General features: G+C 35.8%; 1 protein-coding gene across 1 annotated transcript in view; it reads left to right on the top strand.

Moving 5' to 3' along the window:
- Window positions 1–11,918, top strand: part of LOC129906924 (transcription-associated protein 1) — a 366,133-nt gene extending 354,215 nt beyond the window's left edge. Inside the window, exon 22 of the mRNA XM_055982915.1 lies at window positions 11,802–11,918. Coding sequence (XP_055838890.1) covers window positions 11,802–11,807 — 6 coding nt within the window. The 3' untranslated portion in view covers window positions 11,808–11,918. The remainder of the gene's footprint in view (window positions 1–11,801) is intronic.
- Window positions 11,919–12,356: the final 438 nt, after the last annotated feature.

Here is a 12,356-nt window from a genome sequence, read left to right as displayed (position 1 = left end):
ATTAATAGACTTCCTGTTTTTATTAATACTACTCAAATCCCATTTGCAGATGAGGCAAAATATCTCGGATGGATGATGGCCGATGATCTGTCAAACAAGTTGATTTTTTTAAGTGCTGTGCTGTGAACTTAAAGATCTACGAGCGAGTAATGCAAATCTTCAAGCACAGGTTAAAACTTTAGAAATGAGAAGCGATCAGCTCGGGAGGCATTTCGAAGTTTCTATCTCCAGATGCGAGACCGGAACACTATATTCCATCTTCCAGCCACGAGTAATGATAATATTAAGAGCTGCAAACAAATGGCTCGAATACAGTAGCTTTCGACCACTTCCAAGAGCTTAACATCAAGGCCTCTAACAAGCGAACATATCGTGTCAAGGTAGCAAATGGGCAATTAGCAAGGGATATATTAAGCCAAGGAGGAAAGCTGGCAAATACTGGCATATCTATACATAAGGATTATCCAGTCCATCTGAGGTTGGTTTTCTTTAAAGCGTCCTGCTTTAGCATAAGTTTACATGTAGCGATAGGTGTTCCTATATTGTTCCTTTCTGGTTGTAGAGGAGTGATTGTTCCTTGTTTGGCAAGTTCGTCTGCCCTGCAATTGCCTGGAATGTCACTATGTCCCGACACCCATACGAGGTGAATGTTAAACTGTTCAGACGTCTCCCTTATAGATGTTTGACAGTCGAGGACCGTGATTAAATTTGTAGTGACAGAGGCAGGAGATTTAATAGGTGCTTGGCTGTCCGAGAAGATCCGAATATCCGTGTTGGATATTACGTTTTCTTTGAGCCAAGAGAGAACCTCCTTAATCGCCAGAATTTGTGCTTGGAACACGCTACATTGATCTGGTAGGCGGAAGAAAAGACTGAGATTCAGTTTTTCCGAGAATATACCACTTCTTACCCCTAGTTGATTTTTGAACCGTCAGTATAGAAGTGTAAAGAGTCATTGTCCAGAGTGCTAAGGTCATCCCAATCAGTTCTGGAGGGAATAGAGTTCTGGAAATTATTATCGAACACCAATTGAGGTGTGGTATAGTCTAAACGATCCAGAATGAATCCGAAGTTGTTTAGAATATTAGTGTGGCCAATATGATTACTGGTCCACTGAAGGGTCGCTTTTAGACGAGTAGCTGAGCTTGCTGCTACTTGTTTGCTGAAAATGTCTAGGGGTGTGAGATATAGTAGTATGTCGAGGGCGTCAGAAGGGGTTGACTTTAGCGCACCGCTTATGCACATACTAGCTGACCTTTGGACTTTGATAAGCTTGTTTAAGTTTGTCGCTTTGTCCAGTGCAGTCCACCAAACTACCATCCCGTATGTAAGTATTGGTCTTATGACCGATATGTATAGCCAGTGTCCAATGTTAGGAGAAAAGCCCCATTTGCCACCAATGGCTTTTGCATGAAAAGAGTGCCACATTGGCTTTCTTCACCCTTTCTTCAATATTGAGCTTCCAGGTCAGTTTTTTATCAAAAATGAGTCCTATATATTTAGCTTGATCGGATAGAGTAAGTGTTACATCTTTAATTGTAGGGAGTTTGAAGTCTGGAATCTTGTATTTCCTCGTGAAGAGGACAAAGTTCCGTTTTGTGGGAATTGATATCCAATCCCCATCCTCTAACCCAAAGAATTAGCTTGTTTAAAGCTCTTTGTAGCAGTTCTGCAAGTGTCTGTGGGTATTTGTCCGAAACGGCAATTGCCACATCATCCGCGTAGGATATAACCTTAAAACCTTCTCCTTCTAGATCTAGCAGCAGCTCGTTCACTACCAAGTTCCATAGGAGAGGTGATAAGACCCCTCCCTGCGGGGTCCCTCTGTTGGCTGCTCTACGCGTTTTGAAGTTACCCATTTCTGAACTGATAATCCTGCTGCTGAGCATGATGTCTATCATGTTCTTAAGCGGGTCTTTTATTTTGAGATTGTCTAGAGCATTCATGATTGCTGAGTTCCTGACATTATTGAACGCACCCTCTATGTCTAAAAAAGCGACAAGAGTGTACTCTTTGTAGTGTAGGGAATATTCAATGGTGCTGACCAAAGAATGGAATGAAATAAATAAATAAAATAAAATAAAATATGATAGATTAAATATTTAAATGGTTATTTTATTATAACTTAGTCTTTTAATACAACTTAATTTTAAAATTATGGCAACGCGTTTCGGAATTGACATTCCATCTTCGGGCTTCCAAACTGATTTATGTTGAAATATTTGACTGTTAACAGTCGAATTGTTTTTTCCTGAACACCGTTTATTTTTAATAAATATGATTTAAAATCATGAAAATATAAAAAAAAATATAAAAAACAGCATAAAAGTGTTCATATATGCGTTTCGCCCCGATGTAATGGTTGGGCTCATCAGAAGATGACCATTACACCTTGTCTTGACGCATATTTTCCCGAATAAATCGAGACTCCATATAATCCGAGCTGCATAGAGCAACTGCGAATTATATATAGTTGCTACAAGTCTTCAAAGAAGATAAATTGTAGCTATTTTTATTTCCTTGCTATGGCACTGAAGAAATATTTGACTGTTAACAGTCGAATTGTTTTTTCCTGAACACCGTTTATTTTTAATAAATATGATTTAAAATCATGAAAATATAAAAAAATATAAAAACCAGCATAAAAGTGTTCATATATGATTTATGTTGTTTAAGGTATGACTGTCTCTTTTCCATGTTGTTGTTGTTGTTGACTTCGTTAAGCTTTATATTTGGTTGCGTTTAAGTGTAATATGTAATTGTTTTAGAGAAGTCAAGTGTGGTTGTCTCCTTTTGTGTGTTGTTATGTTTGGGTAATGTGTCGAATAGTGAATTTGTTTTCAATGTCAACTTGTCGTTGAGTAGGTCGTCTTCTTTCTTCTTGTTAGATTTGTAGATTTCAAATTCTTCGAGGGCAAAATATAAAAAACAGTCGAATTGTTTTTTCCTGAACACCGTTTATTTTTAATAAATATGATTTAAAATCATGAAAATATAAAAAAAAATATAAAAAACAGCATAAAAGTGTTCATATATGCGTTTCGCCCCGATGTAATGGTTGGGCTCATCAGAAGATGACCATTACACCTTGTCTTGAACCATATTTTCCCGAATAAATCGAGACTCCATATAATCCGAGCTGCATAGAGCAACTGCGAATTATATAGTTGCTACAAGTCTTCAAAGAAGATAAATTGTAGCTATTTTTATTTCTTTGCTATGGCACTGAAGAAATATTTGACTGTCAACAGTCGAATTGTTTTTTCCTGAACACCGTTTATTTTTAATAAATATGATTTAAAATCATGAAAATATAAAAAAATATAAAAACCAGCATAAAAGTGTTCATATATGATTTATGTTGTTTAAGGTATGACTGTCTCTTTTCCATGTTGTTGTTGTTGTTGACTTCGTTAAGCTTTATATTTGGTTGCGTTTAAGTGTAATATGTAATTGTTTTAGAGAAGTCAAGTGTGGTTGTCTCCTTTTATGTGTTGTTATGTTTGGGTAATGTGTCGAATAGTGAATTTGTTTTCAATGTCAACTTGTCGTTGAGTAGGTCGTCTTCTTTCTTCTTGTTAGATTTGTAGATTTCAAATTCTTCGAGGGCATCAAGTAATCTACTATTAGATATGTTTTCTAACACTACCTTTTTCCGCAGCGGTGAAGGGGGGTGAGGTTAGAGTCGAAATCGGTATAGTTGTGATTAGCTTCCATCAAGTGTAGGGCAAAGTTAGATTTTGTATTATGTTTTGGTTTATGTTCGTTGAACCTGTCAAGAAATGTTCTCCCCGTTTGTTCAATGTAGTGTTTGGTGCTAATTCCGAAACGCGTTGCCATAATTTTAAAATTAAGTTATATTAAAAGACTGAGTTATAATAAAATAACCATTTAAATATTTAATCTATCATATTTTATTTTATTTATTTATTTCATTCGATTAATAACACAACTGGAGACGAAAATCCAACATCATGCAAAGAATGGAGAGCTGTTTCCACTGATTTCCACTTAGTGTAGGCATGTTGTGCCTTAGAGATCAGACATGGTTCTATTTCCTGTCTTAGATTGATATCTATCATCCTTTCTAGAGTTTTAAGCAGAAAGGATGATAGACTAATAGGTCTTAAATCTTTTGGAGGGACGTGAGAGCATTTACCCGCCTTTGGTATACAAACCACCTTAGCTTCTCTCCAGGCCTTTGGAATATACGAGAAGCTTATACAGCTTATCATTATAATTTCCAGCTTTCGCAATATGATATCTGCGACGTGTTGTAATTCGTCGGGTATGATACCATCTGGCCCAGGTGATTTTTATGAATCGAAGCTGTTTATTGCCCATATTATCAATTTAGTTTATTGAACTTGTTATTTACAATTGACTTAAAATTAACTTATTTCTAAGATACATTGGTTGATATAAAATTTTGTCGGCACAGAAGGGGCCTAACCTTATACAATGACTAAGTTATAAAATATAAATAAATATTATACATGGATAAACTTAATTTAAAAAGTCTGCTGACTAGGTTGTCCTCGAGGTGTTCAGACCCGGATGTCCAGTTGTGGGGTTGGTTGAGTTGGGTTGGTTTGATTGGCGTTTAGCCACGATAGTATGCCGACTGGGTGTCGGCGTGAAAGTTAACTGCTTCTTCGTTGTCCATTGAAATTATGTGCTCATCCAGTATATCCAAAGCGCAAAGGTACCTAGGTTCCGGATGTCGTTGTTGGGCTATCATTCTTCTCATCAGCTGATTGGGGTGGTTGGCGATATTTCCTACAAGCATCTTCGCCGATCGAAGTAGATAATTGTCCAGTGGTATGATTTTTGCTTCCTCGTAGAGTCGCTTGTTGCTGTAGTATTTTTGTCGCTGTCGATCGAAGTAAAGTCCGGTGCACATCCTCAGTATTTTTCTCTTGAACAATTGTAGTTCCTTCATGGCTGTTTTGGAGATGGTATACCATACCGGAAAGCTGTAGACAATGACAGGTCGCAGAAGCTGCTTGTAGATCAAGAGTTTCGTTGGTTGACTTAATCCTGTTCTTTTTTCATCAGAGGGTGAAGGCGATGGAAGGCAAAGTTGGTTTTTTTGAGGACCAAACGGGAGTGATTGTTGAATCTGAGGAGCTCGTTAAAGTTGATTCCTAAGTACTTGGCGCTGCGTTTGGCTGGCAATCTAGTTCCATCTGGAAGTGTCAATGTGATGCTTCTGCAGCTTCCAGCCGATCGACTGCCTCTTCCTCCTGATCGTCTAAGGCACAATAGTTCCGACTTGGATGAGTTGATCCGGGTACCCCATTTACATAGAACAGCTATGTTTCGCGAGATGGACTTGCAGTATGTGAGTGAATCGTCCGCGTAAAGCAGGTTCTCGCACTAACTTGCAGGCGGTTGGTCTGATGTCAGGATGCTGTATAGAAAAGGGCCAAGTTTGGATCCTTGAGCAACTCCAGCTCGAATGACTTTCATTGGTGATTTCCGATCCTCCACTTGCACAAAAAAGTTTCTGGAAGAGAGAAAAGAAAAAATAATTTTAATTATTGCCAAAGGAAAGCTTAGTAAATGAAGTTTATGGATAAGGGCATCTATCCATACGCTGTCAAATGCTTTCTCGACATCCAGAAAGCATGCGACGGTAGCCCATATTAGTCTATCCTTGGAAATAAGATCTTTACTAATTTGATAAAATTGGTTGGATCGGTGACCAAAGTCACTTATAGAGTTCGAGCTACCAGGGAAGTGAGTGTCTAGTAGCAAGTTTAGTGATTCCTCATAGGAGCTAGTCCAATCGCCATTTGAGTCTTTTAGAGAGCTCGGCATGGTTGGATTAGTTGAAAGGATTTTCCTTAGTCTAGAAGCTTCAGAGGAGTCTTCAGTCCCAGACGCGTTTCGGAATTAATATTCAATCTTCGGGCTTCCAAACTGATTTATGTTGCAATATTTGACTGTTAACAGTCGAATTGTTTTTTCCTGAACACCGTTTATTTTTAATAAATATGATTTAAAATCATGAAAATATAAAAAAAAATATAAAAAACAGCATAAAAGTGTTCATATATGCGTTTCGCCCCGATGTAATGGTTGGGCTCATCAGAAGATGACCATTACACCTTGTCTTGACGCATATTTTCCCGAATAAATCGAGACTCCATATAATCCGAGCTGCATAGAGCAACTGCGAATTATATAGTTGCTACAAGTCTTCAAAGAAGATAAATTGTAGCTATTTTTATTTCCTTGCTATGGCACTGAAGAAATATTTGACTGTTAACAGTCGAATTGTTTTTTCCTGAACACCGTTTATTTTTAATAAATATGATTTAAAATCATGAAAATATAAAAAAATATAAAAACCAGCATAAAAGTGTTCATATATGCGTTTCGCCCCGATGTAATGGTTGGGCTCATCAGAAGATGACCATTACACCTTGTCTTGAACCATATTTTCCCGAATAAATCGAGACTCCATATAATCCGAGCTGCATAGAGCAACTGCGAATTATATATAGTTGCTACAAGTCTTCAAAGAAGATAAATTGTAGCTATTTTAATTTTCTGGCTATGGCACTGAAGAAATATTTGACTGTTAACAGTCGAAATGTTTTTTCCTGAACACCGTTTATTTTTAATAAATATGATTTAAAATCATGAAAATATAAAAAAATATAAAAACCAGCATAAAAGTGTTCATATATGCGTTTCGCCCCGATGTAATGGTTGGGCTCATCAGAAGATGACCATTACACCTTGTCTTGAACCATATTTTCATGAATAAATCGAGACTCCATATAATCCGAGCTGCATAGAGCAACTGCGAATTATATAGTTGCTACAAGTTTTCAAAGAAGATAAATTGTAGCTATTTTTATTTCTTTGCTATGGCACTGAAGAAATATTTGACTGTCAACAGTCGAATTGTTTTTTCCTGAACACCGTTTATTTTTAATAAATATAATTTAAAATCATGAAAATATAAAAAAATATAAAAACCAGCATAAAAGTGTTCATATATGATTTATGTTGTTTAAGGTATTACTGTCTCTTTTCCATGTTGTTGTTGTTGTTGACTTCGTTAAGCTTTATATTTGGTTGCGTTTAAGTGTAATATGTAACTGTTTTAGAGAAGTCAAGTGTGATTGTCTCCTTTTATCTGTTGTTATGTTTGAGTAATGTGTCGAATAGTGAATTTGTTTTCAATGTCAACTTGTCGTTGAGTAGGTCGTCTTCTTTCTTCTTGTTAGATTTGTAGATTTCAAATTCTTCGAGGGCATCAAGTAATCTACTATTAGATATGTTTTCTAACACTACCTTTTTCCGCAGCGGTGAAGGGGGGTGAGGTTAGAGTCGAAATCGGTATAGTTGTGATTAGCTTCCATCAAGTGTAGGGCAAAGTTAGATTTTGTATTATGTTTTGGTTTATGTTCGTTGAACCTGTCAAGAAATGTTCTCCCCGTTTGTTCAATGTAGTGTTTGGTGCTAATTCCGAAACGCGTTGCCATAATTTTAAAATTAAGTTATATTAAAAGACTGAGTTATAATAAAATAACCATTTAAATATTTAATCTATCATATTTTATTTTATTTATTTATTTCATTCGATTAATGACACAACTGGAGACGAAAATCCAACATCATGCAAAGAATGGAGAGCTGTTTCCACTGATTTCCACTTAGTGTAGGCATGTTGTGCCTTAGAGATCAGACATGGTTCTATTTCCTGTCTTAGATTGATATCTATCATCCTTTTTTGAGTTTTAAGCAGAAAGGATGATAGACTAATAGGTCTTAAATCTTTTGGAGGGACGTGAGAGCATTTACCCGCTTTGGTATACAAACCACCTTAGCTTCTCTCCAGGCCTTTGGAATATACGAGAAGCTTATACAGCTTATCATTATAATTTCCAGCTTTCGCAATATGATATCTGCGACGTGTTGTAATTCGTCGGGTATGATACCATCTGGCCCAGGTGATTTTTATGAATCGAAGCTGTTTATTGCCCATATTATCAATTTAGTTTATTGAACTTGTTATTTACAATTGACTTAAAATTAACTTATTTCTAAGATACATTGGTATAAAATTGATATAAAATTTTGTCGGCACAGAAGGGGCCTAACCTTATACAATGACTAAGTTATAAAATATAAATAAATATTATACATGGATAAACTTAATTTAAAAAGTCTGCTGACTAGGTTGTCCTCGGGGTGTTCAGACCCGGATGTCCAGTTGTGGGGTTGGTTGAGTTGGGTTGGTTTGATTGGCGTTTAGCCACGATAGTATGCCGACTGGGTGTCGGCGTGAAAGTTAACTGCTTCTTCGTTGTCCATTGAAATTATGTGCTCATCCAGTATATCCAAAGCGCACAGGTACCTAGGTTCCGGATGTCGTTGTTGGGCTATCATTCTTCTCATCAGCTGATTGGGGTGGTTGGCGATATTTCCTACAAGCATCTTCGCCGATCGAAGTAGATAATTGTCCAGTGGTATGATTTTTGCTTCCTCGTAGAGTCGCTTGTTGCTGTAGTATTTTTGTCGCTGTCGATCGAAGTAAAGTCCGGTGCACATCCTCAGTATTTTTCTCTTGAACAATTGTAGTTCCTTCATGGCTGTTTTGGAGATGGTATACCATACCGGAAAGCTGTAGACAATGACAGGTCGCAGAAGCTGCTTGTAGATCAAGAGTTTCGTTGGTTGACTTAATCCTGTTCTTTTTTCATCAGAGGGTGAAGGCGATGGAAGGCAAAGTTGGCTTTTTTTGAGGACCAAACGGGAGTGATTGTTGAATCTGAGGAGCTCGTTAAAGTTGATTCCTAAGTACTTGGTGCTGCGTTTGGCTGGCAATCTAGTTCCATCTGGAAGTGTCAATGTGATGCTTCTGCAGCTTCCAGCCGATCGACTGCCTCTTCCTCCTGATCGTCTAAGACACAATAGTTCCGACTTGGATGAGTTGATCCGGATACCCCATTTACATAGAACAGCTATGTTTGGCGAGATGGACTTGCAGTATGTGAGTGAATCGTCCGCATAAAGCAGGTTCTCGCACTCACTTGCAGGCGGTTGGTCTGATGTCAGGATGCTGTATAGAAAAGGGCCAAGTTTGGATCCTTGAGCAACTCCAGCTCGAATGACTTTCATTGGTGATTTCCGATCCTCCACTTGCACAAAAAAGTTTCTGGAAGAGAGAAAAGAAAAAATAATTTTAATTATTGCCAAAGGAAAGCTTAGTAAATGAAGTTTATGGATAAGGGCATCTATCCATACGCTGTCAAATGCTTTCTCGACATCCAGAAAGCATGCGACGGTAGCCCATATTTGTCTATCCTTAGAAATAAGATCTTAACTAATATGATAAAATTGGTTGGATCGGTGACCAAAGTCACTTATAGAGTTCGAGCTACCAGGGAAGTGAGTGTCTAGTAGCAAGTTTAGTGATTCCTCGTAGGAGCTAGTCCAATCGCCATTTGAGGCATGTTGTGCCTTAGAGATCAGACATGGTTCTATTTCCTGTCTTAGATTGATATCTATCATCCTTTCTAGAGTTTTAAGCAGAAAGGATGATAGATTAATAGGTCTTAAATCTTTTGGAGAGACGTGAGAGCATTTACCCGCCTTTGGTATACAAACCACCTTAGCTTCTCTCCAGGCCTTTGGAATATACGAGAAGCTTATACAGCTTATCATTATAATTTCCAGCTTTCGCAATATGATATCTGAGACGTGTTGTGTAACGTACATACTTTTTAATATTTATTCTTTTAAACTTTGAAAACTTTGAATACTTTGTATACTTTGAGTATACGTTGAGACTGTTCACTTGCATTGTTAATTTCTTTACGAACGAGAGAATCTTTCAAACTAATCTTCTAAATTAATCCACCAGACCGAATTCCTTTTCAGCCATAGATCACAAAAGACCTATAAAGACTAAAGAATATAATTTGTTGACTCTCAATTACTTTTTTTTATTTTTCAAAGTTTCCTCGATTGACCCTAACGGCCTATCCCACCTTTAGGACCAATGTTTACAGACACATTGGCCCGTCCAGGCAGGGGTCGAAAGGGGTGTCCAAACGCGTCAGTAACCGAAGGCCTGATAGATGCAACGCATAGCTCGCCGATGGGGGGGATCTTGTTACTCGCGATAGGACGGGGTTACCTTTTTGCAGACCTAAGTCTACGGTGAAATTCGACTGGATATATTTTTCCATCTTTAAATGGTAGGACCCGAAACTATTGACCTTTACTTCTTTGTTGACATACACACTGAGGGGGAGGACATAGATAGTCGTGTCCTCGGAGCCGTCCTTACCCTTTAAATAACCCCAAAAAGAATTTCGAAAAATATTCCAATGCCATTGCTTAAGCTCCAAAATAAAATTTCAATTGCAACAGCCCTCATCGGAAGAGGAGAAAGTTAATAACTTTCCCCTAAAAAAACTGATACACCCTCTTCACATACTTCCCTCCTTCACTCCCCAATATTAACTCCTTAGAAATTCATAATGCGATTATTCATCACCGTGAATTAACTATTCAACTTTTCGAAACATGAATTCTCCAAAAAAAATTAATTTAATATAATCAGCTCTTCATAACCGATCCAAAAATTCAAAAAAATTTGATTATTTTTATACATCTCATTTTATTTAAATCAACAAAAAAATGTCACTTAAAATTATCAAAATTATCTTAAACAATCAAGAAATCAAAAAAAAAATTATTAAATCTCATCTTCATTCATCGATCAAAAAAAAAAATTATTCAAAACTATATTTTTTTGTTAATTTATCCTCAACAACCCAAGAACTCATCGAATTGTATCCTCCCAACAACAAAAATCAAAATGTTTTAATTTATAAACTTTTTAAACCCAACCCATTCGGAGTTCTTCAAAAGTTCTTGAAGTAAGCTCCTCGCTCTTTATCGTTTTTAATTTTGACTTATCATTAGTTTTGCATTTTTAGTTTAAATTTATGTATGTATATTAAATTTATGTTGTATGAAAATATTTATGCAATGATATAAAATTTAAATAGACTTACCAAAACAAATCGATGATGTGCACAGCATGATGTTGGTGTATCTGATAGTTTAATAATATGTTTAAATTTTTGTGTTTTTAAGATAGGTATTTGTTGCAAATGATGATTTAAATTTAGTTAGGGAAACAATGATGGTATGTTGATGGAGTGGATGTTGTTAATCACTTTCATTATTAAAAAAAATTATTTGTATGGACCTTGATGGATGGGGATGTCACAATAACACTATTTTAATTATTTTAAAATCTACCAAAATCTTTGTTCAAAAAAAAAAAACTTAAAAGCCTTATTTCTATCTTTCGACACTATTGCTTCTATAAAATTTAAATACGAATCCTTTTCAACTTCACTATTTGTATGTGCTTATCGTAAAATACTTTGCAAAAAAAAATATAATTTTATTATCGAATTCCACTTAATCAAAAAAAAAAAAACTTTAATCAAACTTGATTTTTTTTTTATCAAATCAAAATTATTAGCTTTTATTTTCATTAATCAAATTTCAATCAGTACGTATTAGAAGCAATAGTGTTCAAAAAAAAAACTTTATTTTCAAATCTCTAATTCTTCTTTTTATATTTTATTAATCAAATTGATATTATCTTTTCAGATTCTAATTAGTTTTCAAATTTTCTTTTTAGTTTAACTAATCTCAATATTTAATAAATTTTCACTTTTATTTTTCAAAATTTAGATTATCTTTTTCTTTTCAATAGAATTAATCCTTCTTTTGTATTCTTTTCTTTTTTTCAGCTTTAATTTAACTAATTCACCTTTTTTTCAGATTTTAATTTTATCTTTACCTAACCTTTTAATTTTCTTTTTTTTTTTTTATATAGGCACTGCACTTTTCTTTTTTTTAAGATCAACCCCTGGAATATCTCGATTACCTTAAATCCTATTTAACTTATTGGAATTTGTGCTGTTCACTTTTTTGATTTTGTTTTTTTTTGGCCTGATGATTATTTAATTCCAGCAACAATTATTTCTAAAGACCTCGTCCTGGTTCGTCGTCGGAGCTATTCAATGGCTCGAAGAGTAACCGCAGTCGTTTTTCGATTTCTTCGAACAATGAAATTTCGTTGACTCAAGATAAGAATCTTATAATCCTATATGGGTTCAAAAATACAAATGGATGAGTTAAATACGCCCCGTCGATGAATCTATCAAATGTTTATTTACCTAGGCACTTGTTTCAAGCAGCTTTCGATTGCCTTTCGGAGACAAGAGAAACCTATATGGGTCGTTCTTTTATACGATCCTTTGATATCTTGGCTCGTGGGTTTAAGATTTTTGCCCAGATCAACG

The sequence above is a fragment of the Episyrphus balteatus genome, chromosome 1, assembly GCF_945859705.1.
Source record: "Episyrphus balteatus chromosome 1, idEpiBalt1.1, whole genome shotgun sequence".
In the NCBI taxonomy this organism is placed as follows: domain Eukaryota; kingdom Metazoa; phylum Arthropoda; class Insecta; order Diptera; family Syrphidae; genus Episyrphus; species Episyrphus balteatus.
This window is presented reverse-complemented; position numbering and strand designations above follow the sequence as displayed.